Source organism: Sinocyclocheilus anshuiensis, unplaced genomic scaffold, assembly GCF_001515605.1.
Source record: "Sinocyclocheilus anshuiensis isolate Anshui unplaced genomic scaffold, SAMN03320099.WGS_v1.1 scaffold583, whole genome shotgun sequence".
NCBI lineage: Eukaryota > Metazoa > Chordata > Actinopteri > Cypriniformes > Cyprinidae > Sinocyclocheilus > Sinocyclocheilus anshuiensis.
Window position 1 is genome coordinate 255,558 of NW_015551025.1, and position 25,007 is coordinate 280,564.

At 38.5% G+C, this 25,007-nt stretch overlaps 1 protein-coding gene across 2 annotated transcripts in view; it reads left to right on the plus strand.

Annotated features, from left to right (window-relative positions):
* Window positions 1-25,007, plus strand: part of synrg (synergin, gamma) — a 52,081-nt gene that overhangs the window by 13,739 nt on the left and 13,335 nt on the right. For both annotated transcript variants that reach the window (XM_016450580.1, XM_016450581.1), the window contains exons 9-20: window positions 417-491; window positions 591-787; window positions 4,055-4,300; window positions 4,382-4,518; window positions 6,151-6,269; window positions 6,554-6,616; window positions 8,071-9,021; window positions 17,545-17,632; window positions 18,000-18,445; window positions 22,074-22,237; window positions 22,406-22,459; window positions 23,836-23,932. In XM_016450580.1, coding sequence (XP_016306066.1) covers window positions 417-491; window positions 591-787; window positions 4,055-4,300; window positions 4,382-4,518; window positions 6,151-6,269; window positions 6,554-6,616; window positions 8,071-9,021; window positions 17,545-17,632; window positions 18,000-18,445; window positions 22,074-22,237; window positions 22,406-22,459; window positions 23,836-23,932 — 2,637 coding nt within the window. The remainder of the gene's footprint in view (window positions 1-416; window positions 492-590; window positions 788-4,054; window positions 4,301-4,381; window positions 4,519-6,150; window positions 6,270-6,553; window positions 6,617-8,070; window positions 9,022-17,544; window positions 17,633-17,999; window positions 18,446-22,073; window positions 22,238-22,405; window positions 22,460-23,835; window positions 23,933-25,007) is intronic.

Sequence of the window (25,007 nt, forward strand, 5' to 3'; positions counted from 1 at the left end):
ATGCTTAGTTGGAGGTTTAATTGCCATAGGCCCATTTTAATTATTTGCCTAATTTACTTCTCCACAGGACTTCGTTTTGGCACAGTTTTCAATGCACACATTGGCAATGCATGTAATGAGATGAGTGTCAGTGCTAATACAAAGGAAAACTCTCTTCTCCATATGTTGTCAATCTGTTTGTCCTACAAACCCACCAGATCCCGTCTCAAGACGGCTGAGCTGACGGCAGAAGCAGTGGGAGTCTTTAGTGTATCTGTGCGTGGTGTCGGTAGTACATCCGTGCTGAGCTTTGCCGACAGCAGGTGTGGGGGACGTCTGACTGTGCAGTAGGCAAATGGGATATATGCTTGATCAGGCACTCTTAGCTTAAGAGTCCACAAACAACATCTCACTGTCTCCATGTTCATCACAAACAGGTGTGGGCGTCTACCCCCAACAAGACATGCAACCCATGGTGCCATCCTGGTTGTACAATGACTCGCTTATCCCAGGTACTTGCTCTTGACATCATTGGTTTTTGCATCATTTCATAGTTCTGCAAGTTAAGTTTTATATCCCGGTATCTAATGCCAAATGTTTGCTCTTCACAGAGTTGTTCAAGAAGATCCTTGAGTTCACCATGACACCAACAGGTATTGACACAGCCAAACTCTACCCAATTCTAATATCATCGGGTCTGCCACGAGAAGCTCTCGGACAGATCTGGGCCTTGGCCAACCGCACCACACCTGGCAAGCTGACCAAAGAAGAGCTGTACACTGTACTGGCCTTGATTGGAGTTGCCCAGGTAGTTGCCGAAAGTCCATAATTTCAAAAATTTCTTATGTGGATACTAGGGCTGGGCGATATGACGATATTATTGTATATCGACGATGTCTCGTAAGTATCGCGATGTCGATGTCAACAATCAGGTAACAGACGATTATCGGGAAAAAATGACATGATAAACCTAGTAAGTTGCAAAAAATATTTTACATAACCCATAGTCACCATACAGGTTTTTTTGCATGCAAGAATGAAATAATTTAGTAGGAGGGTTGGGAAACGAAAAGCCATTCCAATTTCGGAAATCAGATGCGTAGGGTCAGGAATCAAATTACTTGTTATAAAATTACATTTCGATTTTGCGTCTCGATTTCTGTATGCGCATTTATTGTAATTTCAAAAGATTTAACTGCAAAAAGACGAAATAGAACTCACTTCTGCACTTGCACACTGTTTTCTGTGCTGCAAACACGCACAAAAGCCGCCTCTTATATATGCGAACACTGGACTGAGCTCTCTTTCTCGCATTCTTACACATTCGAATGGACAAATACACACAGAATTATATAAAAATATCCCATAAATACAATCGGTTATGTCTTAAGTGAACATAAAGAGTTGAGAAAGAAAACAAGGGTGTATTGGATCCGTGCATTGACAGCAGCCGCTGTCGCCAGTCATTATAATGTTAATCAAAGAACAAAAGAAAAGAAAATCCCTCACTGATCTTGACTGAATCACTTTTGTAACCTCAGCTTATATTTGATTTGCCTGTTGTTCGGCGATGACTACTGTAATGGCAACGTGCATCTGTGTATGCGATTATTTTGGAGATGCGTTCCAATATAATTTATCGTTATTTAGGGTATAGGCCTATTCTATTGTGAGCTGCAGTTTAATAAAAGTTAAACAGAAAAAAAGACAAAAAGTAGCACTGCATGTGTTTCTAAATATTTATTTAAACAGACTGTATAATGATGAAAAACCACAAACATGACAGGGAGACCTCCGAACTAGTAGGCTACCAGAAAGGGAAAAAAAAAAAACCTTACCGTTTTTGCTTAGAATTAATTTTTAATCCCTGCATAATTTCAGTCATACATGATACATATCAAATACGTTATAGCTTGACTACAAGTTTAAAAACAACGCTGCAATTGTTATAATTAAGGAAATTAAACTTACCATCATGAAATGTCTACACAGGCGATAATGCCAAAAAGAAAGAGAAACATCGGAAAATAGGCATATTTTATTCGAGACATTATTATATGACATTAACATGCATTTATCATTCTTACAATCACCGCCAGAATGTCCAACTTCACCATGATGAAATTAAAATTGGGTTCTATTATTTTTCCTCAACAGTTCTCCTCACAAAACGAAATTCATTTCGAACACAAATTTGATAAGAACAGAGTGGAAATTATTAGCAACACCAAAATAACAGCAAAGCTAATGTTTTCTGTTAGTTAAAGCACAAACTAAGAAAAGTAAAACCAAACTTTGTGGCAATAATTGGTCTTAATGAACTGAACATGGTGTGTGTTTATGGAGCATGTCAGCAATGTTGTCTCGGCGGGGCGTGGTGGAGGTGGGGCTTAGGTAGACGATATTATCGGATATCGCGATATTTTTAAAGGTGATTATCGATAAGATATTTTTGACATATCGCCCAGCCCTAGTGGATACTCTATTACCAAGAGTATGTAGATTTGCAGTGACGGGAAGTTAGGTGCTACTTAAGGCCAAAGGTGTGGGGATCTTCTTATCTTCCCTTGCTACTCTTGGCAGTTACAGTCCTGCGAGTAGAAACTGTAGCTCTTTCAGCAACTCATGGGACCCTTCCAGTAATAACGCATTTGTTATGCATTTGTTATGCAAATTGATAAGCTCAATGAGGAGCCACTTTTCCAGTGCTTCAGTTTTGTAGAGCAATAAAGAAAGGAAAAGCTCTGGAGGATGCCAGAAATGGCATTGAAAATGGAAGTTGACTTTAATGAATATTTTAGGCAAACAAATCAGACAACCTCAAGGAGTAGGGGGAAATAGACATCTGGATGGAGAAGGAGGTCTATTGTCTGACAGGCCTGCTTTTTAATTTCGTTTCCCTGATGAAAGTCATGCCGTAAATTCAGTGTTCCTGCACGAGGCGTGTTGAAGCGCTCATGTCTAATAGCTCACTAAATCATTGTTATGTGTAGGGAGAATATCAGCTTTAATTGAGTGTCTTATGTTTATAGCAGTGCCTCATACCTCAGCTTAATGACTGTCAGTAATCAGCATTTATCAGTCGACTTTCAAAGATCTGTGCTACTTGTTATCATTGACGTTATCATTCTGCTTTAACGCTTCGCTTTTATAGCTTCTCTTAAAATATATTTGGTTAACATGGGATGGTGTGGTGTACTGCAGGGCTCTTCAACTCCAGTCCTGGAGGGCCAGTGTCCTGCAGACATAAGTATCAATCCCAATTTGTGGCCACTGGCTTGAGTTGTAGAGTCCTGGTGTACTGGTTAAACATCTGGGCTGGTATCTGAAAGCTTTTAGTTCAAATCTCTTTCAGATCCATCTACTTAAAAGGATAGTTCACCCAAAAATGAAAATTGTCATCATTTACCCCTCCCTCATGTCGTTCCAAACCCATGAACACAAATTAAGATATTTTAAATTAAACCTGAGTGGTTTCAGTCTCTCCATTCAAAGTCCAGGTAACCAAAACGTGATAGGTCCAAAAAAGTTAAAATGACACCGTAAAATAAATCCATATGAATTGAGTTGTTTAATCCAAGCTATAAAGAGAAGTCTTATTGGTTAGTAATGACATGAGGGTGAGTAAATGACAGAGTTTTCATTCTTGTGTGAGCTATCCCTCTAAGTGTGCAAATTATGAGAGCCAACAAGTTGCAAGTATTTGATCCTGTTGTACAACACAATGCAATGACACATGGAGTCAAGATCGCATAGCTAGAAGTGTTTGTTCCTGTATTTGCATTTTGTGCCTAAAGCTAGGTATACACTGACTTTTATGGCCATTTACGAATGTTGCTTGTCCACTTTATGATATGATTTCATTGAAATCTTAAATGAACAAAAAGCAACAGTCTTATGTCAGACTGTTTGATACAGATCCTAGATAAAACTTTGGTCCTATCATTCCATTGATAGCTTGGACGGTTACTACCCCAGCATTTTGTTTCACAGTACCTGGTTTGAGTCACTTTAAATGACTTACCCCTAACTAACCCACTCTGTTTAAGTTGCATATTGTGGTTGTATTCTCTAGAGTGGCCTTACAGTCATGAATCTGGAAATCCTGAGTCAGTTCCCCTCCCCGCCTGTGCCCAATCTACCCGCCATGGCTATGGCCATCCCTTCTGTCCTGCCTCAGCACCAGCAGCCCATCATGACCCAGCCACCCGTGTCCGTGTCTATGGCCATACCGGTCGCTGCACCACCTGTCATGGGCATGACACCGAACCCACCTGCACAACAACCAGCCAGCTTCATTACCAACTTCCCTCCTGTTCAGGTAAACGTCAGACACTTTATTACAGATAATAACCTCACTCTGTTGTCACAACTGATTTATTGTTCTGTTGGCTTGCATTAGACTACCAAGGCTGATGACGACGATTTCCAGGACTTCCAGGAAGCCCCCAAAGCCGGTGCTGGAGATGACTCATTCACAGATTTCCAAGGCGAGGCAGGAGGAGCGTTCCCCAGCATGACGGCGTCATCCCAAAGCGGGTATGAGCGCAGCTTTTCGTCAAGTTACTCCCATATGCATCATGGCATATTGTTACGTGCCTGCGAAAGCGTATTTTATATATAATGCAAACTGCTTGTAGAAATGCATCGTAAAGCAGCATCCTGTCATCTCTCATTAGTAGTTTCTGATATTGTTTTTATGCTTTGTTAATTCCTCTAGACTCGGTTTGCTCATCTGGAGCATGGAATCGCTCTCCACTTTGTAATGGCTTGTAATAACCTGCTCGGCGCAACAATTAAACCCCCGCCATCTTTTCTAATGAACCCATTTCAGTGGACAGCTGATAAGCTCATTCCATTTTATTTCTATCATCTGCACAATTTTATGCTCCCAAGGAAAAGACGGCAATTATGGCTAGCAGGGAGTGAGAGGTTGGAAAGTACATTTGCTGAGTGCCACGGCCTTTACCGGTCGATCAGCTTCACTAAGCACAAAGGATCCTTTGTTTTAGAAGAATATTTTGGTGCTTGAATGTGTCAGATTGCTTGCTAATTAAATCAGTGAAAGTGAGTGTTGAGAATAATACAGGAAGTGAGGGTAAGAGCAGAGGTTTTCTCCTGTGCTGGGAATATCACTCTCTTATGAGGGAAGTGATCCAAGACAGAGAGGAAGAAAGAAACAGACTTTTAGTAAAAACCTTGAGCTGAATTTCAAGTTGCATATTTCTACTACACACTGAAAGTGTGTACTTTGCAGATGATTGGGAAAGTAGATTTTTTTTTCTTTTGAAAGAAATATACAATAAATTGTTCAAAAGTGACTGTAAAGACATTTCTAATGTTACAAAAGATTTCTATTTAAAAACATGTTCTTTCTATTTATCAAAGAATCCTGAAAAAAAAAACATGTATCACTGTTTCCATATTACATTTATAATAATACTAAATATTTATTGAGCAGCAAATCAGCATATTAGAATGATTTCTGAAGGATCATGGGACACTGAAGACTTGAGTAATGGCTGCTGAAAATTAAACTTTGCCGTTGCAGGAGTAAATTATATTTTGAAAAATATATTCATATATCAAAGTTTATTTTAAACTGTGTTAATAATATTTTACAATATTACTGTTTTACTGTAATTTTGATCAAAAAATGCAGTTCTTTCAAAAACATTTTCAAATTTTACAGACTCCAAACTTTTGAACTGTAATGTACATGCTTTTCAGTATTGGGACATACTGTTACAAAATTGTCTTGATATTACAGACACTGTTTTTCACAAACTGTTTGCATTCATGTGTAAATATAAGTATCTGTCTAAATTTATTACCTTTAAAATTTAAAATTTTCTTACCATCCTTCTACAACTTAAAATACTGAAAATCAACTGGGTATAGTATATCTGGCCAACTTTGGCATACTATTTTCAGTTTGTTTTGATTTTGGATGCACTAAATCCTAATTCTGCATACTTTATAGCAGGGATAGTATGCAAATTAGGATTGTGCCTCAGGCTTTATGTGTTTAGTCTACATTTAGGAGCATCAATAACAAAAATAAGTATCTCAAAACTAAATATTATGTTTTGGCTTGTAAACTCTTTGTAGCTTGTAAAGCACTTTAATCTGTTTGGACTGACTGGTGTACGTTTTGTCTGCTTCATACAGTGTTCCTGCCATGCTGACTCCAGTGTCAGGGTCTTCATCCTCCTCCTCCTCTGATAAATACGCAGTGTTTAAACAGTTGTCAGTGGAGCAGCCTGCAGAGCCCACACCTCCTGTCTCAGGTAAAACACACAGAAACACATCCATTCAGCTCTATACACCTCATTAGCCCTTTGAGGAAGGCAGATCTCTCAGAATACTGCTGTCATATTGGTTTAACTTTTAAGACTGATTCTCTTGTCTAAATGCATTTAAGAAGACTGTGTAGCCCGCAGATGTGTTTTGCATAAATTTATCCTGCTATTTATCACCTTCCTGCAGCTCCTTCTATCATTATTATGGTCTAGTTAAAAGCACGCTTCACTGCTTCTACACACAGGCATTGTTTTACTGTGTTTTGTTCCAGATTCATGTGACAAATACAGTGTTTTCCGAGAGCTTGAGCAGCCTTCAGACAGAAAACCAGTTGGTAAGCAGATGCGTGTCTTGACACTGCATGAACACATCAAGTACACATCCCAGATCTGCTTTTAAAAGGTTAAATTTAATGCAGTTGTACCTGCCTATAGTGTGTTTAGTTTGATGAAGGGCTCCATACACTGATGTAGGCATGTGTATGTGTCCCTGTCTCACTAGAGCAGAATCCAGTGGCAACAGCTCTGAGAGAGCCAGTAAGTCGATGGTTGCAGTGATCTCTTTTCCAGAACTCCTGTAGTTCTGTTCTGCTCTCCCTCTACCTTTGGTTCATTATATAGGCTGCAGCTGAAATGGAAAAAATTTGTCATCTGTGTGTCATTCACTTCAAGTGGTTGATCAAAATGTTTTTTTATTGGCCTATATTGAGAGGGCACAGTGACTAATGGATGATACATTGCCGATATTTATTATGTTATATAATAATAATATTTAGTCATAGCGAAATGGTAATGTAAAATTACATTAACATTTATTTCACAAAATATTTAATACTCATTTAATTTAATTTATTTTTCAATATTTAATACTTATTTGTTTTAAAATTTATTTTAATACAAGGTAGTATTTATATAAAATATACATTATCCATTAACAAGCTGTTGAAGAGGTTGGTCATATGACTAAAAAAAATCTAATGCTTAGTTCACTGAAGACTGATTATAACTGACTGCTTATGTGAACACTTGCCAAAATTGAAATTTTGACAATTTTGAATGTATTTGCGTTCAAGTGCAGTATGCTGTGAAAATAACTGATTCTGCGATTGCATGCTGTTGTGCAATTATCAAATAGTTATTTTCGTGGCTTATTGCACTTATCGTTTTATTTTCTCTATCGTGCATTTTTCATGCTTCAGTCGAATGTGTCAGTAATTTTAAGCCATTCTACACTGCACTGATACATTTACATAAATCTCTCGCAATAGATACTTCATATCAGCACTATATTATATCGTCATACCACCCAGCCCTAGGCTGTTTGTAGATTTTGTAAGACAAAGCTTACTTATTGGCCAAGTGAGCCAGTCACAAAATGGCCAAATATTGTCCAATTAATTGGTCTACCACTTTTCACTTCACTACAAGTGACATAAGAATGGATTGATTGTGGTTGAACCTGATTGTGTTTTTTTTTGTATGTTGTTTGTGTGCTAGGACTGAAATATGATTGTAAATTTGCTATATTCTGTGTCAGGTTGATTTATATTTTCACACTAAACATCTTCAGTTTCATTGTGCCACCTTTTTATTTCAGTTCAGAAGTCAAACATAGCTTACGTTAAGCATTGCTAATCCGTTTTTCTCTTTTTAGGCCCATGAAATGGAGCTTTGGGCAACTTGTAGGCAAACTCTGTATTGTGCCGTGCCAGCTCTCTGTCCTTTGTTGTTTCGGTGTGAAATGCAGTTCGCCATGCCCTTCAATTGTTTTCTTTTTGTTTTTCTGCAGGGGAGGGATTTGCTGATTTCAAGTCTGTCAGTGCCGACGATGGCTTCACAGACTTTAAAACAGCCGACACTGTCTCTCCACTAGACCCACCAGACCAGGCCAAGTTCCAGCCAACTTTTCCTCCTCCTTTCTCTTCTTCTCAGTCTCTGTCCCATTCACAGCCAGCCTCTCTGGCTCAACCTAGAAATCCTCTCAATATGGCAGACCTGGACCTCTTTACAACAGTGGCTCCTCCCACTCCCACTGCTGACTCCAAACGCAGTCTGTTCCCTTCAGCGCCACCATCCCTGGTATTGCCCTCAGTCGTGAAACCTCCCAGTGTAAGGGGTGATGACTTTGGTGATTTTGCTCTTTTTGGCTCATCATCGTCCTCCGACGTAGCTCCCACCACCTCTACAGTAGGTAGAGGAACTGGAACAACCGTTCAGGATGACTTTGCTGACTTCATGGCGTTCGGGAGCTCGAGAGATCAGAGAAGCGAGACCAGCTCTGGAGACGTTGGAAGCGAGGGCCAGGCGGAGATGTCTCAGCAGCGGCAGCAAATCAGCACTGATAAGTACGACGTCTTCAAGCAGCTTTCCCTAGAAGGTGGCCTGGCCTATGACGATAACAAAGAAAGTGGCGGGGGCTCCTTTTCGTCGCTCAAGAGCGTCAATGATGACTTTGCAGATTTCCAGTCGTCTAAATTCTGTACTGCGCTGGGCGCATCTGACAAGAGCCTGGTGGACAAAGTGGCCGCCTTCAAGCAGGCCAAAGAGGACTCTGCCTCTGTGAAATCCCTGGACCTCCCGTCCATTGGGGGCAGCAGCGTGGGGAAGGAGGACTTGGAGGATGCGCTCTCAGTACAGCTAGACATGAAGTTGTCAGACATGGGTGGAGACCTGAAGCATGTGATGTCTGATAGCTCCCTAGATCTCCCTGGTTTGTCATCCCATCAACCCCCAGCTGCAGGTGAGGAATTAGTACGCTTGCTCTGGTGAAGTCTGGCCTACTGTGTCTGTCACCACTTTCCCTCTTTCACACATGCTCAGACCACTCAGGCCTCTCAAAGGCTGAACAACCGCCCTGTCAGACGCCCAGTTGGAACACTGTCTGTGTGTTCAGTGCGGCTGAGATATAGTTACATATCAAAAACTCGCTACACATCATATCATGTAGTCATTCCCATTCAAGTTATATACAATTCCAGTTGAATCATGCACAATTGTAAACCTACAGTATTTATTGTTGTTTACATTTATTTATTTTTATTTAATTAACTTATGTATTATTAATTTTTACCAGTCAAAACTTGTGCTTGTGAATTTTAATCTCATGAGATTAGTATTATTGCTAACAGCACAATACCTGATATTATTAACTCCAAGTGTTATCAGGTGATCAGGCAGTTACGAAAGCACATTTATATACAGTATTTAATTCTAATAGCTCGTGACTTGGTTTTCTCTCCTGTCGTTCGTCTGTTCATGTTGTCATTGACGTCATCTGTCTTTGGTTACCCTGTTTCCCTTGCTTTGATTATGTCAGTGTACCTGAAACGCAAACCAAAGCAGCACGTAATAATGGTGGAATGCAGAAAAGCTGTTCACGCTGTACCTGATTAATTTCTCCGATTTTCAGGACTGACCGTCCACACTGACATTTCGCAACTGATAAAATCAGATCCATTTGTTCAGTTGTCATTGTAATATCTACATCACTTGCCGTAGTAATGACTTAAGTGTCATTGCCAAGAGAATGAGAATAGCTGGAACAGTAATGTGGAAAGAGAAGAAATTTGGACCGGAAACTTCCAATTTGGCTTCTCATGTCCATTCCTTACATTGGGACATAATGAACTCAACACAAAGGCGTTATGGTAATGCCTAAAACATGAGTTTGAATACATTCATATATTTTATACATTCATGCATATAGTATGCTGTGTCCGATATCATACTGTTTGCTACATAGTAGGGCTGCACGATAAATCGCATGCTATATTTAACGCGCATCTTATCAGTAAAGCCGGTTCTGTAATGAGAGGTAAATCTCCATCACCTGTGGGCTTTCAAATTGACCACGTTCATATTCGCGCGATTTTTTGCGCAGCTCGTCAGTGAACAACGGCTCTGTGTAGTTAATGCTGCTCAATGTGAAAGCCCACAGGTGATGGAGATTTACCTCTCATTACAGAACCGGCTTTCTGACAAGATGCGCATTAAATATCGCATGCGATTTATCGTGCAGCCCTACTACATAGCCACATCGTTACGTTGGAAATAAATCTAAAAGTAAAACTAAATATACAAAAAAAAAAATGATTTGGACACAGCTAACAGATCAAACTTTATTGACATTATGTACCTTTCCCAAATTCCTAAAAAAGCATTTAAAACCCGATCTTACCATTTAGACTAAATTTAATTTCTGAAAATAAGATTTTAGTCAGATTTCATATAATGTTTTTTGAATTTGGTTTGCAAAACAAAAATCTGATTTCATCATTTCAGACAACTGACAATTAAACTGATTTGACTTGGATGTGCCAAATAATGTATTTTTGGTGCAAAGCCAAACTTTATAATGATCACATTTGACTTGATAATATTCACATTCAAATATGTGATTAGATGATTATGAGAAAGACAGAATATTTTTGCTCAAAATGGCAATATTAATTTAAATTCTGCCAACATGACATGTCTGACTTTACATTTGTTCAGATTTTTGACTCTGAGCCATTTTGCGCTCATCAGAATTACAGATGGAATATATAAACAGCCAGATTAAAATGCTAATGACGCTGAAGTCTTGGCCGTTTTTCCAGTGCAGGCGACTAGATTTGTCTAAGCATGATAAATGATCTTGACATTTCTTTCCTTTATCTGATCTACAATTCCACCTTCATATCAAGTCATATAACGGCCTCTCTTGATATAACCAAGAGGTGTTGTAGTTAATATAGTCCGTTCATGTGATGGTTATCCGTGTTGCATGTGCATGGAGAATCCTTGATGCCGTGCCTCAGTGCAAACATTAGCAAAAATACAAAAACACTACCTTATTTAACCCGAGTCATATCACACACGCATGAACCGGCTGCCCTGTACTTGAGCTGCATACTACGTGCATCAGATACCAGTCCACGCTGAGAAATCGGAGAGCACATTGGGCGCCAAGTTAGTGAGACCTTCTCCTTAGAGGCCTCAATGACCCCCAAGAGCTCTTGATGGACCTGTTTGTAATCTTTTACTAACGTCAGTCACCATTTATTTACACTCATTCTCTGCTTCTCATGTTATCTGTTCTGCATGAAAAGCATCCCACAAATGTGTGTGCTTGTTCACTTTATTATCATTCATCTTCATCATGTATCAGGGTGAGAACACAGTCACAATATTTCATTCAGTCAGCGTCAGGCTTCTTATCAGCCCTCGTGTGCGCAGACTGGTTGGCGTTGAGGAAGCACAGTAGGAAGAGTTCCCATACACTTGTGTGGTCTCACCAGAGCCAACAACCAGACCTGAAAATAATATGCACCACAACTGATTGTTGCTACTGCCATGTATGGTCAGAATTGCGACGAGATTCTCACTAGTTGCACGTTTTAACTAATAAAAACATTTCCAACTGGACAGGACAAGTTTGAGTTAATACATTTGTCAAACCTGTCGTGTCAAGTTGGAAATTTAATGAAATGTTTTTTTTTTCTTGTCAAAAACAAGTAAAGGTGGTAATATTGATGCTAATTCTAACATGAAATGAATGCAGCAATAGACTTTAGCCAGAGTAGATGCCATGTTTAGTTTGATGTGAACGAAATAAGAGGGTTTGTGAGGGATGGAAGTAGTTTGATCAGTATGTTATATATTTGAAGGTCTTAGGTTACGTCTATTTGCAGATATGACGGTATATCAGTTATCGGGCAGTATTATGATTTTTTATTTATTTATTTTTTACTTATCAGAGTCAGCCATTATTGGATATTTAATTGTCTACCTTTGCTTTCATCTACAGCTCACTTAAGGGATCGTTAAAGGCACAATATGTCATTTTCGCCGCTAAAAGGCACGTATTCAAAATAGACAAAGGCGTAGTTTGATGACGCCATGACTGAGTGTGGAATCATGGGAGTTGTCGTCTTCATCCCCACAGCCGATACAATCCGACGGGACTTGAGCTCTAATAATGTTCATGAGCTAATGTATTAAAGATTTATTACCGTCACTGTAGTATGAAGCAGGGTGGGGCTGAAAGCCATGGAAGCAAACGAGGCCGCAGGAGCGATTGCTAATGAGAGACGAGTGCGAAACACAGTTGACCGTTTCATGTGTATGTGGGGTAAAAGCAATGCTGTTTTATCATACTAGATACACTTGAAAGTTCTGTTATAATGCTACTCTGTGCATTCGTCACGCATAACATATTAAAGCATCTTTGGTGTTTCCATGTTTTCTACAAAACAAAACCGGAAATCGCCGTCGAAGCAAAACGATGCCGCTGAACGGGCGCAACACATGGCTCGAAAGCAGCTGGGCTTTTATTATGCCACAGTCGACCGCTTCCGCTCCTTCCAGTCGTGCGTATGTGGGGGAAAAAAAGCAGCGGTTTTATCATACTAGATACATTTGAAAGTTCTGTTATAATGCTACTCTGTGCGGTCGTCACCAGTCTATTAAAACACACAGCATATTAAAGTCACCATGAAATCAAAATAGAAAATTCTTATTTTTGAATGGAATACTGTAGTGTTTATTATAAATAATTTATCCGTGCACTTCATTATTTTTTTAAAATTCATGTGCCCTCGTAATCTTTTACGTTAAAACGTTAACCTCCCCTCCCCCTCAAAACGACTCATCTTCTCTTCCGGTCACGAGCTGTGGCGCAAGGGTGGAGCTAGTGACGTGAGGGGTAAACGCTGGGATAAACGACAGGGGGAAAAGCTGAAGCTGATGCACTGACACCAGTCTGAGGGAGTACGTTACCCCTAAACATTGAAAAGATATTAATTAGGATATTACGACAACATTACTCTTAGGACATCGCAAACTAATTTTTTTCATGAATATGACTTAACCTGATGGAGGACGTGCTCAGTCATTCAGGCAGTCTCTCTTTCTTGCACGCGCGCTGTTTAGGCATATTTTGTGCCGTTGATCGTCGTCGTCATCCTTAATAAATAAAAGAAACATTTGGGATAATGTAAGTACACAAGTCAGCAAAATATATAACACTGTTCTAGTGGTTTTTGGATATTTTAATAAAAAAATCTTACATATTGTGCCTTTAACCTAAAAATGAAAATTCTCAATGTTGGTAACCAAACAGTTGATGGTAGCCATTGACATTAATAGTACTTCTTTCAGTCAACTGTTTGTTTACCAACTTTCTTCAAAATATCTTCTTATTTGAACTTGAAGTTCAACTTTTTTATAAGATAAGAATAAGAAGTTGAACCTATTTGAAGAAGTTGAACTTATTTATGTTTGGAACACCTTGTGGGTGAGTAAATTATGACAGAATTGTCTTTTTTGGTTGAACCTTCCCTTTAAAGTTAGTCTTTAAAAATTCTAATAATTTAGTAACACTGAAAAGTCTTGATAATGAATTGCTCTGTACATTGTACATTATAATTTTGTGTTTAAATACTTGTATTTAAAGCAACTGATTGTAGTATTTTATTTTCAATTTATTTAGGAAAAATAATATATAATTTTATTATTGGCTAATAATTGTTTTTTTAAACTATTGTCTAGCATTAAAATAATTATCAGTATGTCAGTCATCATATCAAGCAGAATTGTAATATTGGTGCCCTTTCATTTTCACAACCCATGTTTTAAGACATGTTGGTCCTCTCCAGTTTTCACTCTCTTGTTCGCTGAAAGTTCAGCAACCAGATATAAGAATACAACATTTAATGAACTGTAATTCCATCCCTCACAGTCTCATTTTCATTTACGTCATGCTAAACATGGCATCCTCTCCGACTGAGGTCTGTAGGAATCCTTTTGCCTTCTTTTCATAGTAACTGCAGTGAATACTAGCATTACCTAAACCTGGTCAAACACTGTTCTAATTACATCTGATATAAAATGCTTCTAGTTCAGTTACTGGACACCTCTAGAGTCCAAGCATAAATATTGTAGCAGGTTGAGAGTGTTGGGTGTCCTAACATTTGCACTACACCCCTGGATGTGTAGCTAACCATCCTAGAGTATCTTTTTTTTCTTGTAAAGAAGGTGACTTTGTTTCAGGTTTGTTGCGTTACGTCTGCTCTCGTAGACCACACTGAAAGAGGAACTCTTTTTAACTTTGCTTTTCTGTGCTCCAGTATGTGCCAGCCTTCAATTTGTGAAATTGACAAGTATTTACACGCATTAAACAATTAGGATTAGTCCATGTTTCTGGCATATTTACAAAATAGGTTGTTTTTATCAAGAATGGAAATGTATACATGCAAATTTAATAGTGTATTTTTATTACAGGAAAATAAACTCTTATTTATTTTGAATATAGATAGACTTGATTAGTACTGCTGATTGTGTTGAAGCATTTATGCCAGAAAGCGTATTATTTGTATTTATGAAGAGAATACTGCTTGCCGTGATATGAAATTGTTACCTTTTTGACTTGTGTGGGTCAAAAATAGCTCCAACCGAGATGAACAGGATGGCGAGAGAAAAAGGGTACTGTCTCTTTTTGTCGTTCTTTGCCTGTCACTCAAACCAGTAAATGCTCTAGGATAGATTTCGCTGGTTTCTTTTAACCCTTTGAGCACCTAATAGAGCGATTCAAACCCTGGTTGATTTAGAAGAATTAGTTTTGGATTGAAGTAGGCTGCACGATTATGACAGAAATCTCTGTCAATCATTTACCTTAATATTGAGATTGCTATTATGCGTTTTGTGACTAATTATATTGTGTATTATATTGTGACTCATTTAATGCTGATTCCCCTTTCCATTAATTTGGACATCTCTAATTGGTCACAATGTTCAATACTTGTAGACGCAAATTAAACGTTTTAATTGACCCTTTTCACAATTATTTAGAGCATACCTAAATGTAATCTAAAAATTTTTTTTTAATTGTGCATCCCTCATTTTAAGTTATATTATACAAAATCTCCGAACAAGTCTCTCCATAAAAGCTCTCAGGTTCTCAAAGGGTTGTAATAAGCTGCTTAAAACCAATATTAGCATCACCTTGGCCTTTGCTTAAATGTTCTGTATCACTTTCCCTTATTTCTCATTGCTTTTTCCTTTTATAGTCCGACTACAGTGTGTCTTTGATCAGTGAGAACTAATCTAATCTTAATCTGTAAATGTGCCTTCTCAATGCTGGGTTCTGCATCTGGATTTGGGATTTTCTGTCCTGTTTTCTTTTTCTTCTCACTTCTGCTTTTTCTGACTTTGCATGCCCTTGTATTCCTAATATGCAAAAAAAAAAAAAACACTTTTTAATTGTTAGTTTGGCAAGACTATTGTAACGAGATCTTTCATGGAATTTTGTGACCTCTGTCTCTCTCTTTCTCTCTCTGCCAATGTTGTCGTAATAAATATGAATAATGGTACAGCAGACATGCGTGCCGTCTTGATTTCTCTCTCCATCCTTCAATCTTGCCACCCAAAGCAGATTTAGTCATCAGAATTATCACACTGCACCGGGTCCTTGTCAATTTCACAAATTGATTGACTATGCGAACAGTCGTGCCCCGCTTAACTGTGAGGGAAGTAGGTGTTTTCATGCATATGTGAATTAATCATATTTATTTTTAATTCTAAACATTATGACTTCCAAATTAAGCCAGTTCCTCATTTATAAATAATAATAAATTAATCTGTATTTGAGGTAAGTTTATGCAGTAGCTTAAAAGAGCGCAGACCAATGCATCGCTGCAGATCTTTTGTCAGTCTTTCGGTGTGGTTGATTGTATGAGAGTGTGAATGATTGCACGTCAACACTCTACACTGAAAGGCAGGAAATTGTATCTCTTGGTGAGTCACAGCCCAGTTGTGATTTTCAGTCAAAACAGTGATTCTTTTTAGAGAAATGAAAGGTGCAGAATAACTGACATAGCCATTTTGACCTTCAAAATGAGGTTCTACTACTTGTAACAAATCTGAAAAGCATTCATCAATCCACACATGCAGATGTCACTCATCCAGTCTAGTCAATAATAAGTTGAGTGTTTCCTCCCGGACTCAGAATGACTTCTGGATGTAGATAAGGACTCCGGAATCATTAGAATGGCTTTGTGCCAGAAGTGTCGAGTTAATGAACCAAGGCTTCATCATATGACAATATCAGGAATAATTCATCATGAGCAAGGAGCACTTGAGACACCGTGACAGATTGAGTCATCCTGATCCATACCATCAATAATAGACTAATAGAAAAAATGACCCCGGTCACGTCGATGGTTTTTAAACCATTTCTAAATGTACATACAAAAACAGCACAGTCTTGTGTATTTGTTGATTTAATGTATTTATTTATGTTATTTTTTTAAACCTAATGCATAAAGGAGTAAACAAATAAGACTAAACAGGGTAACCAGCTAAAAGTATAATCGAGTTTAGATGCAACTAGGAGGCCCAGTGACCCTTTGCCCAATTCTGCTTTAAAGATTTTAAGTTCTTCTAGTAAAATATTAAAATACATGTTTCAGAAATATAGCCACAAAACGTTCACATACTTTAACATGAAACTAGTGTTACAAAGTCAATAATTCTCAATGATGCAGTTTTAATCCAGTCTTTTGGCTGCTGACCATGTAAAGCTGGTAAACATGGTAAGTTTCACATGATATGCGCAGTGGTATCAAAAAGGGGTTTTAGATCAGTGGTTCTCAAGCCCCGTTGTTCAATACAATATTCAAAAGTTCTCCAATATAGCTAATTTCCAGTATTTCTATTGTCATTGTCAGAGCAGTTTTTTTTTTTTTTCAAACGTTTATTATTATTATTATTATTAACAGAAACTGGGCTATATATAATTAATTAACCATTATTTATTTTGTGATTTTAGAAGTTTTAAGAACTGCATGTTCTTCAATATATATAAATTTAAATGCATTTTTCATCTTGAGACGCCCTAGTGGGCCCCGGCCTCCTGGTTGAGAACCACTGCATTAGAAAGAATTAAACTAACAATTAGAAGTTTATCAGCCTAGAACAGTAGTCCCACCACTGAATGGGTAATTCATATATAACTTGACAACTCAAATATGCCTTTTTATACAGAATTAATATAAACCCTCTGGAATGTTTTGCTCCATAGACTTTTGAAAATGTATTAATTAAAATGCTACTTTACAGATGCTGTCAGTATAGCTAAACTTTTATTGAACCCAGAATATTCTTACTACAACAATTTTTTTACTAAATTGTAAAAAGGCACTATAACAAAAGTAGTACAGTTGTTACAGCACTAAGACCTAAATTATTATTTTTTTGAATGGGATGTCCTATGTTGTCATTACAGAATCTGATGATTTGAAATTTGACCCCTTTGGCACATCCGCCGTCAGCAGTCTTGGCAGCTACGACTGGTCCGACAAGGAAGATCTCTCATCTGGTCAAAGTAAGAAGCTCCAGGGAGGACTGCCGTCTTCAGCTGTTGTCCAGAAGAAAGAGACATCTTTCGGGAGCTCGGAGAACATCACCCACATCACGGTTGCCAAGGTGACCACCTTCCCAATCAAAGATGGTGGCTCCACCACTGAAAGCCGGTTCGAAGCCTTCGCTGACTTTGGCTCTATTGAGCAGGCCGGTCAAGACGACGACGATGACTTTGGCGACTTTGCCAGCACAGTTTCGGAGAAATCCGACTCCCCTCCTGGAACCAAAACTGGGCTATATATAATTAATTAACCATTATTTATTTTGTGATTTTAGAAGTTTTAAGAACTGCATGTTCTTCAATAAAAAAAAACAAACATCTGGTCAAAGTAAGAAGCTCCAGGGAGGACTGCCGTCTTCAGCTGTTGTCCAGAAGAAAGAGACATCTTTCGGGAGCTCGGAGAACATCACCCACATCACGGTTGCCAAGGTGACCACCTTCCCAATCAAAGATGGTGGCTCCACCACTGAAAGCCGGTTCGAAGCCTTCGCTGACTTTGGCTCTATTGAGCAGGCCGGTCAAGACGACGACGATGACTTTGGCGACTTTGCCAGCACAGTTTCGGAGAAATCCGACTCCCCTCCTGGAACCACTGAAGCAGAGGGCAACCAGGGTGAATTGACCGATGAGTTTAAAGCCTTCCAAGGTGACAAGCCCAAATTTGGAAAGTCAGACTTCTTGAAAGCCAGCACGCAGGCCAAAGTGAAGTCCAGTGAAGAGATGATCAAGAACGAACTTGCCACCTTTGATTTGTCTGTGCAGGGTAAGTGTCATTGCAATATTTAATGCTTAGATATTAACAGAAAATGGGTCTCATTCACTAAGTGTGAATAGGCACAAATCTGTGTGTGAAATCGGCATACGAACATTTTCACAAACAAATAAGGATTTGCCAGTAAGTCCCAGTAAAATATTTTATGCTCAAATATTAGCAGACACTGCGTCTCATTCACTAAGCGTGTATGCACAAATTTGAGAGCGAAATCTGCGTATAAATGTTTTCACATACCAATCATGATTCACCAATAACTCCCATCGCAATATTGTATGCTCAAATATTAACAATGGATCTTATTCACTACAAATGTTTTCATTAACAAATCATGATTCACCGATGTGTCCACTAACTTTAATCGCAATGTTTTATGCTCATATATTAAAAGACCGTGGGTCTCATTCAGCAAGTGTGCATACGTAAAAATTTGTGTGTGAAATCGGGTTACGAACATTTTCACGAACAAATCATGATTCACCAAAAACTCCACTACCTAGCATTGCAATATTTATGCTCAAATATTAACAGACAGTGGGTCTCATTCACTAAGTGTGTGTACGCACAAATGTACGTGTGAAATCTGAATACAGACGACTTCATGAACATACCATGATTGACCAGTAATGCTCAAATATTAACACAAAATGCGTCTCATTTACTAAGTGTATATGCACAAATATGTGTGAAATCTGTGTGTTTTCACGAACAAATCATGATTCATCAATAACACATGATCACAATATTTTATGCTCAAATATTAAGACAATGGGTCTCATTCACTAAAACACACTTTCAAATGTGTGCATGAAATCTGTATGAACGTTTTCACGAGCAAATCATGATTCACCAATAACTTCAATAACTATTTGCATTTATTTTATGTTTAGATATTAATGGACAGTGGGTCTCATTCACTATGTGAATATGTACAAATTTGTATGTGAAATCTGAATATGAACATTTTCCGAAATCATGATGAACCAATAACACTCAAATATTAACAGCCAGTGGGGTCTCATTCACCAAGTGTGCGAATGCACAAATTTTTGCATGAAATCGGAGTATGAATGTTTGCGAACAAATCATAATTCACCAATAACTCCCAGATACGCTCCGATATTAACAGAAGTGGGTCTCTTTCACTGTGTGCACACAAATTTGAAGGTTTCCACAAATAACTTTTTACCAATAACTTTTGTACTAAAAACCACTGGCACAGTGGTTAACCAGAAAAATTTAAAATGGCACATGTCGAAAAGGTTGCCGACCCCTGAACTAAACCAAAAGTCATAATCATATTCTGGGTGGCCTTAAATTTTATACATAGATATTTGATCTAAAAAATGTCATATACAGTGGAAAAGTAAGAAAAGTTGCATTATAGCTCAAGCGTCAAAGTTTCTCAGTGTAATAATGCAGATACGCTAATGTACAGAGCACCATATATTTGCTGAGATTGACGAAAGTTTGTGTAGAAACCCCATTTTATGCAAATTACTTGGGCGTGCTTATGCAAATAACTAACCTTGGTCACTTATTTACAATACTCCAAATCCATTAGCATTAGCAACTAATGAATGTGCATATGCACATGTTGTACATTAGGTGGAATTTTTTTTTTTGTGATCAGGACTCGAATACAAAATAATCCACACCATTATTAGTGAATGAGTGCTTTGGATCCAGTGCATGTCCACAGCTGCATTCTCTCTGAAAGTCAACAGATGGCAGAGTGGCGTCTGAAGCACATAACAATAGATAAACACTGCCACCCAAATCCCTCATCACTTTCCCCCTTTGCTTTTTCATCCTCGATCCCCCATAATGCATTAGCACTTACTTAATAACATAAAAGCTTATTTGCCTCTTATTGATCCCCACCCACATCCACTAAATTTCATTTGTTCAAACAAAAGAGGGCTTACTCATCTGCCGGCCTCCTATCAGACAGTTCATCTGAGAAGTGGGGTTCGTGCAGGTTTGGATTAGCACCTGAAACCATGCAGAGACTCATGTGCTTCCCAGCGGGGGTGTGATTACCTGTCGCTGCGTCTTATGAGTTTGTCGTGCCGCTGTCCATCTCCTTGCTTATGTGTGCATGGCATGTGTTTGTGCCAGTTTGACTATGTGCCTGATGAATAATGCATGCCTGTATTACTATGCTGCTCTTTTTGCACATAATTATCATTTGTTGCAAATTAGGTGTTTGTGGTTTGTGTTGTGTCCCCACGTGGATTAGCGACGACAATTGCTTTGGAAAGTTTTAATTATACAGCAGGATCAACAATTAAACTCATACATTATATAGAGAGTAGTGGGGTAAGATGTGTCATCTCCTTTCTCACATCACCATGTTTTTGGATTGTGATGTAAAATTTTAGTACTTCCAACTTATTACAGTTAGTTGCCAAGGCAACATTTCTACTGTTTATCTTTGTATTTTTTCTATCTCAAAATTGTTTAGGTAGTATTGTTTTATTAAATTTTATTTTATTTCATTTCAAATTTAAGTTGCTGAAAACAATTTAAAATATTTTGTAGTTTTAGTTAACAATAAGAACACTGTTGATGACATTTGTAAAATACTTTTTTTTTTTTTTTACCTTGGGTAATATACTTAAAAACTATATTTCTTAGATGTTTTCAAGGTGTAAGAAAAATGTTATTACTTGGTAGTTACACTACATTATGTTTAACAGTCATTCAATTTGAACTTTCTTGAAAATATTAAAAAAACAAATCTGACATAAATATGAAGAGCATGTGCCTAAGAACTTGTCACATGTTTTAAATTAGATGTTTAATTTTCTTTAACATTAGGGCTGCACAATTATCACAAAGGCGATAAGTCGCGATTAAGCAGAAGCTGCGATTGTCATGCATATATTTCAGTGAAGCACGGTTCTGTGATCAGCAGTAAATCTCCATCCGAAGGCCAGAGGGCGCTCTCGCACTGAAACTCCAAATACGCCTCGCAGAAGAAACCCAGGAAATCCCTGTAGTGGTTGTTGAATAAACAGAAGATTTAACTGCTTTCATTGATTCAACGTGACTAATACAGACACGACTACGACAATATATGGTTTATCTGAGTTCGTCATTTAAATAAAGTATATAATAATGCAATGCTAATCGACATAGCCTTCATCACTGCTTAGAATACTATGAAATATGTTGCGTGCCTTATACTGTGTAAGAAGCCACATCATCTCACAGAGGGATTTATTTCAAACACTCGACTGATGTTATGAAGTGAGTTTGGAGTAAAAACATTACTAAATATGGTATTATCACGTGCTTTCAGATGGAGCAGCATTTAATATACAGAGCCGTAGTTCACTGACAAGCTACGCAAACAGCTTTCATAATCGCCGAACGATTTCTTCGATTTCATAATCGCGCGATTAAATTGTCTGCGATTATAAATGCGATTTTGCGTAGCTTGTCAGTGAACTATGGCTCTGTGTAGTAAATGCTGCACGTGCTGGAGATTTACTACTAATCACAGAACCGGCTTTACTGACAAGAAGCGCATGACAATCGCATTCGATTAATCGTGCAGCCCTATTTAACATGGTCACTCCCATTTATCATTGGCCCATTTGTTTGTGCAAAGGTTCCCATAAGCGTAGTCACAGTCTAGGAGAGAAGGAAATTGTACGGTCCATCCCTTCTCCTGCCCCTGAGCAGCCCTTCAGAGACCGATCCAACACCCTAAATGAAAAACCTGCGCTGCCGATCATCCGCGACAAGTACAAGGACCTCACAGGAGAGGTGGAGGTCAGTCACTAGCTCTCTCGGTTCTCTCTGGTACATATGTTCTCTTTTGAGCACACAGACAGGTTCTCCTTGTTGAATACAGCCTGAGATTTCTCAGTGAATAAAGCTCTCATTCTGTTTCATCTTTTACTTTTTTTCTCCCACTGTCTCTCCAAACACTTGTGGCAGGAGAGTGAGCGATATGCGTACGAATGGCAGAGGTGTTTGGAGAGCGCTCTGCAGGTAACACATACCTCCACTCACACATTCATATAGAGCTTGGCATCCACTTTAAAACTGTATTAGTCTATTAATAGTCTTAGAAGTGTCATATTATAAACACACGATACCAAAACTACCATAAAAGTGTGATCTAATCACTTAAGAACTGCTGCAACCAGATCTTTGATTTAGCAGTTGCTTGTTTTTTCAGCAGGGCCGTTGTTACTCATTTCACAATCATAGAAGTTTATTTTTTCATATACAGATGTTGATGATATAGTAGCAAAATCTGCCTGTTTGTTAATGCGCAGTCACAGCCAGTCACAACACATTTGATATTTAAAATACAGTTACACAGAGTAAGGGCCAATGAGATTTCACTGTGGGAGGGGCAACCCAACTTTTATCGCTTTATTGCGATAAAATTCTTTATACAAATTTCAGAAGTTGTTTAAATTTTTACTTCTTAAAGGAATAGTTCATCAAAAAATATTCTTTTCATCAAAAAATATTCTTTTATCATTGACTTCTCCAAACCTGTATAGACCGTGACATGCCAAGCTAATGGTCAGCCAATGTCGGGCCATCTTTGAGGGTTTGTTGATCTTGTTTTTGTGGTGTGTTCAGCACCTTTGCCACTAGTCGGGCCTCCATCAGTGGCTTTTCGGCCAGTTGAGCATGTTGAATCAGCGGCGGAGCTGCTTCATGGTTTGTACATCTGCAGTCCTAGGTTCAGTTTCCCTTTTTAAATGAATACTCACTACTGCTACCTGCTGGTATGGAGTTATTTCTTCTTACACAGGCACAGAACATACTGCTATTTGGCCACTGGCTGCAGTCTTTGCAGTGTTTTTAAGTGCAACTGGCCCAGAGGCAGGCAACGAGAAAGAACACTACAGTTAGCTTTTGCCGCCGCTAGTTTTTGGTGTTGGTTTGTGTCTGGTCCTCATGGCTCTTCTGTGAAACAAGATATTTTAAATTGTCAGTGACCCTATTGACTTTTATTGTATGGATAAAAACATTTGTTCAAATCCTTTTTTTGCGTTCCACAGAAGTCATTCAGTTTAGGAATGACATGATGATTCATAAATGATGACAGAATTTATATTTTTGGGTGAAATATCTCTTCCGATTCGAAGTAATTCATGTAGGACGCTATTTTGTGTTCAGACTAGATTGTAGGCCAGTGATAGTCTAATACTGTAAGTTCAATAATAAGGACATACAATTATTTTTCTTTGTAACGTCTACTGGATCTACTTGTTTCCTACTATCAGAAAATATTGACATTAAATTATTTGTGATTTATTCATTAAATTTAGGACTAAAATTAAAAATATAATATAATATATAAAAATATGATCACTTTACAGCTTTGTCTTTTTTTCTTTTTCCAGGTCATCACCACTGCCAATAACACCCTTAATGGCATCAGTAGCGCCACGGTGTGCACAGAGGTTATCCAATCAGCACAAGGGATGGAATACCTGCTGGGTGAGACTAGACTACAGTCACACTTTATTTACTGGTCAGAGACCAGCTTTACCCATCATAACAGACATCCGTAAAACTCAAGATCAGCTCCGTCACACAATCTCTTCATCCACATTCATACCTGCTCCTCATGCGCCTCTGCAGTCTTCAGTCAAACAGACAGGCCAGGTGTTCTTGTTATCTGCTTCCTATTTCTGTACTCACTCTTTCATACAGGGCGGCTTTAATGAGCTGTACGTGCTCATGCCAGCAGGAGGGGAATATGGGGTGCTGTTGTTATGTAGAAACAAACTGTTAAAGCTCTTTGACCCGGCTCTAGCAATTGTGACTGGAGACTGAGCAGGGAATTCTGGGTCTGACCGGGGGAGGCTAGTGTTACAGAGCAGAGCAACTATTCTGGGCCGCTCTAATGGATTCAGTGTAAAAGACATTCAGCACTGAGGTGTGCAGGGAACAGCACCGCTGGGTTATTGTTTCTCCTGTTTGGTTCTCTCAACACACACACAGGCTCTGTTCGCACAGCACACAAATCCAGTTTGGATTTCAGATCTAATCTTCAGAACTCATTCTCGTTACTGATCCATTTGTTCATGCAGTGTTGTCAATATCCGTAGTACTTTTCCTTTGGTTGCTATAGTAATGATGCCAAGAGAAAAATTGAAATAATCTTTCCACAACAACTGACTCATTCACTTATTCACTGTTCACTACATGGTGAATGTCAGGTATGAAAAGAGATAAAGAACATATATATATATATATATTAGTGGACACTGCTTCAGATAATTTTGCGTAACATTACATAAGTGTTGCATCCCAAAGGATGACTTGAAATCTGATTAAAAAAATTTTTTTTTATTAAAGGGGTCATATGATGTTGCTAAAAAGAACATTATTTTGAGTATTTGGTGTAATGAAATGTGTTTATGCGGTTTAAGGTTAAAAAAAACTGAGGCGGGCGGGCTTGAGAACGGTGCTTCCGGCGGATTCGACGAAGGAGCGGCCGGCGGGCTTGCGGCAACTACATGTGACGACCCCGGGCTGGACTCCGCTTCGTCCACGGTGAAAGCCGATC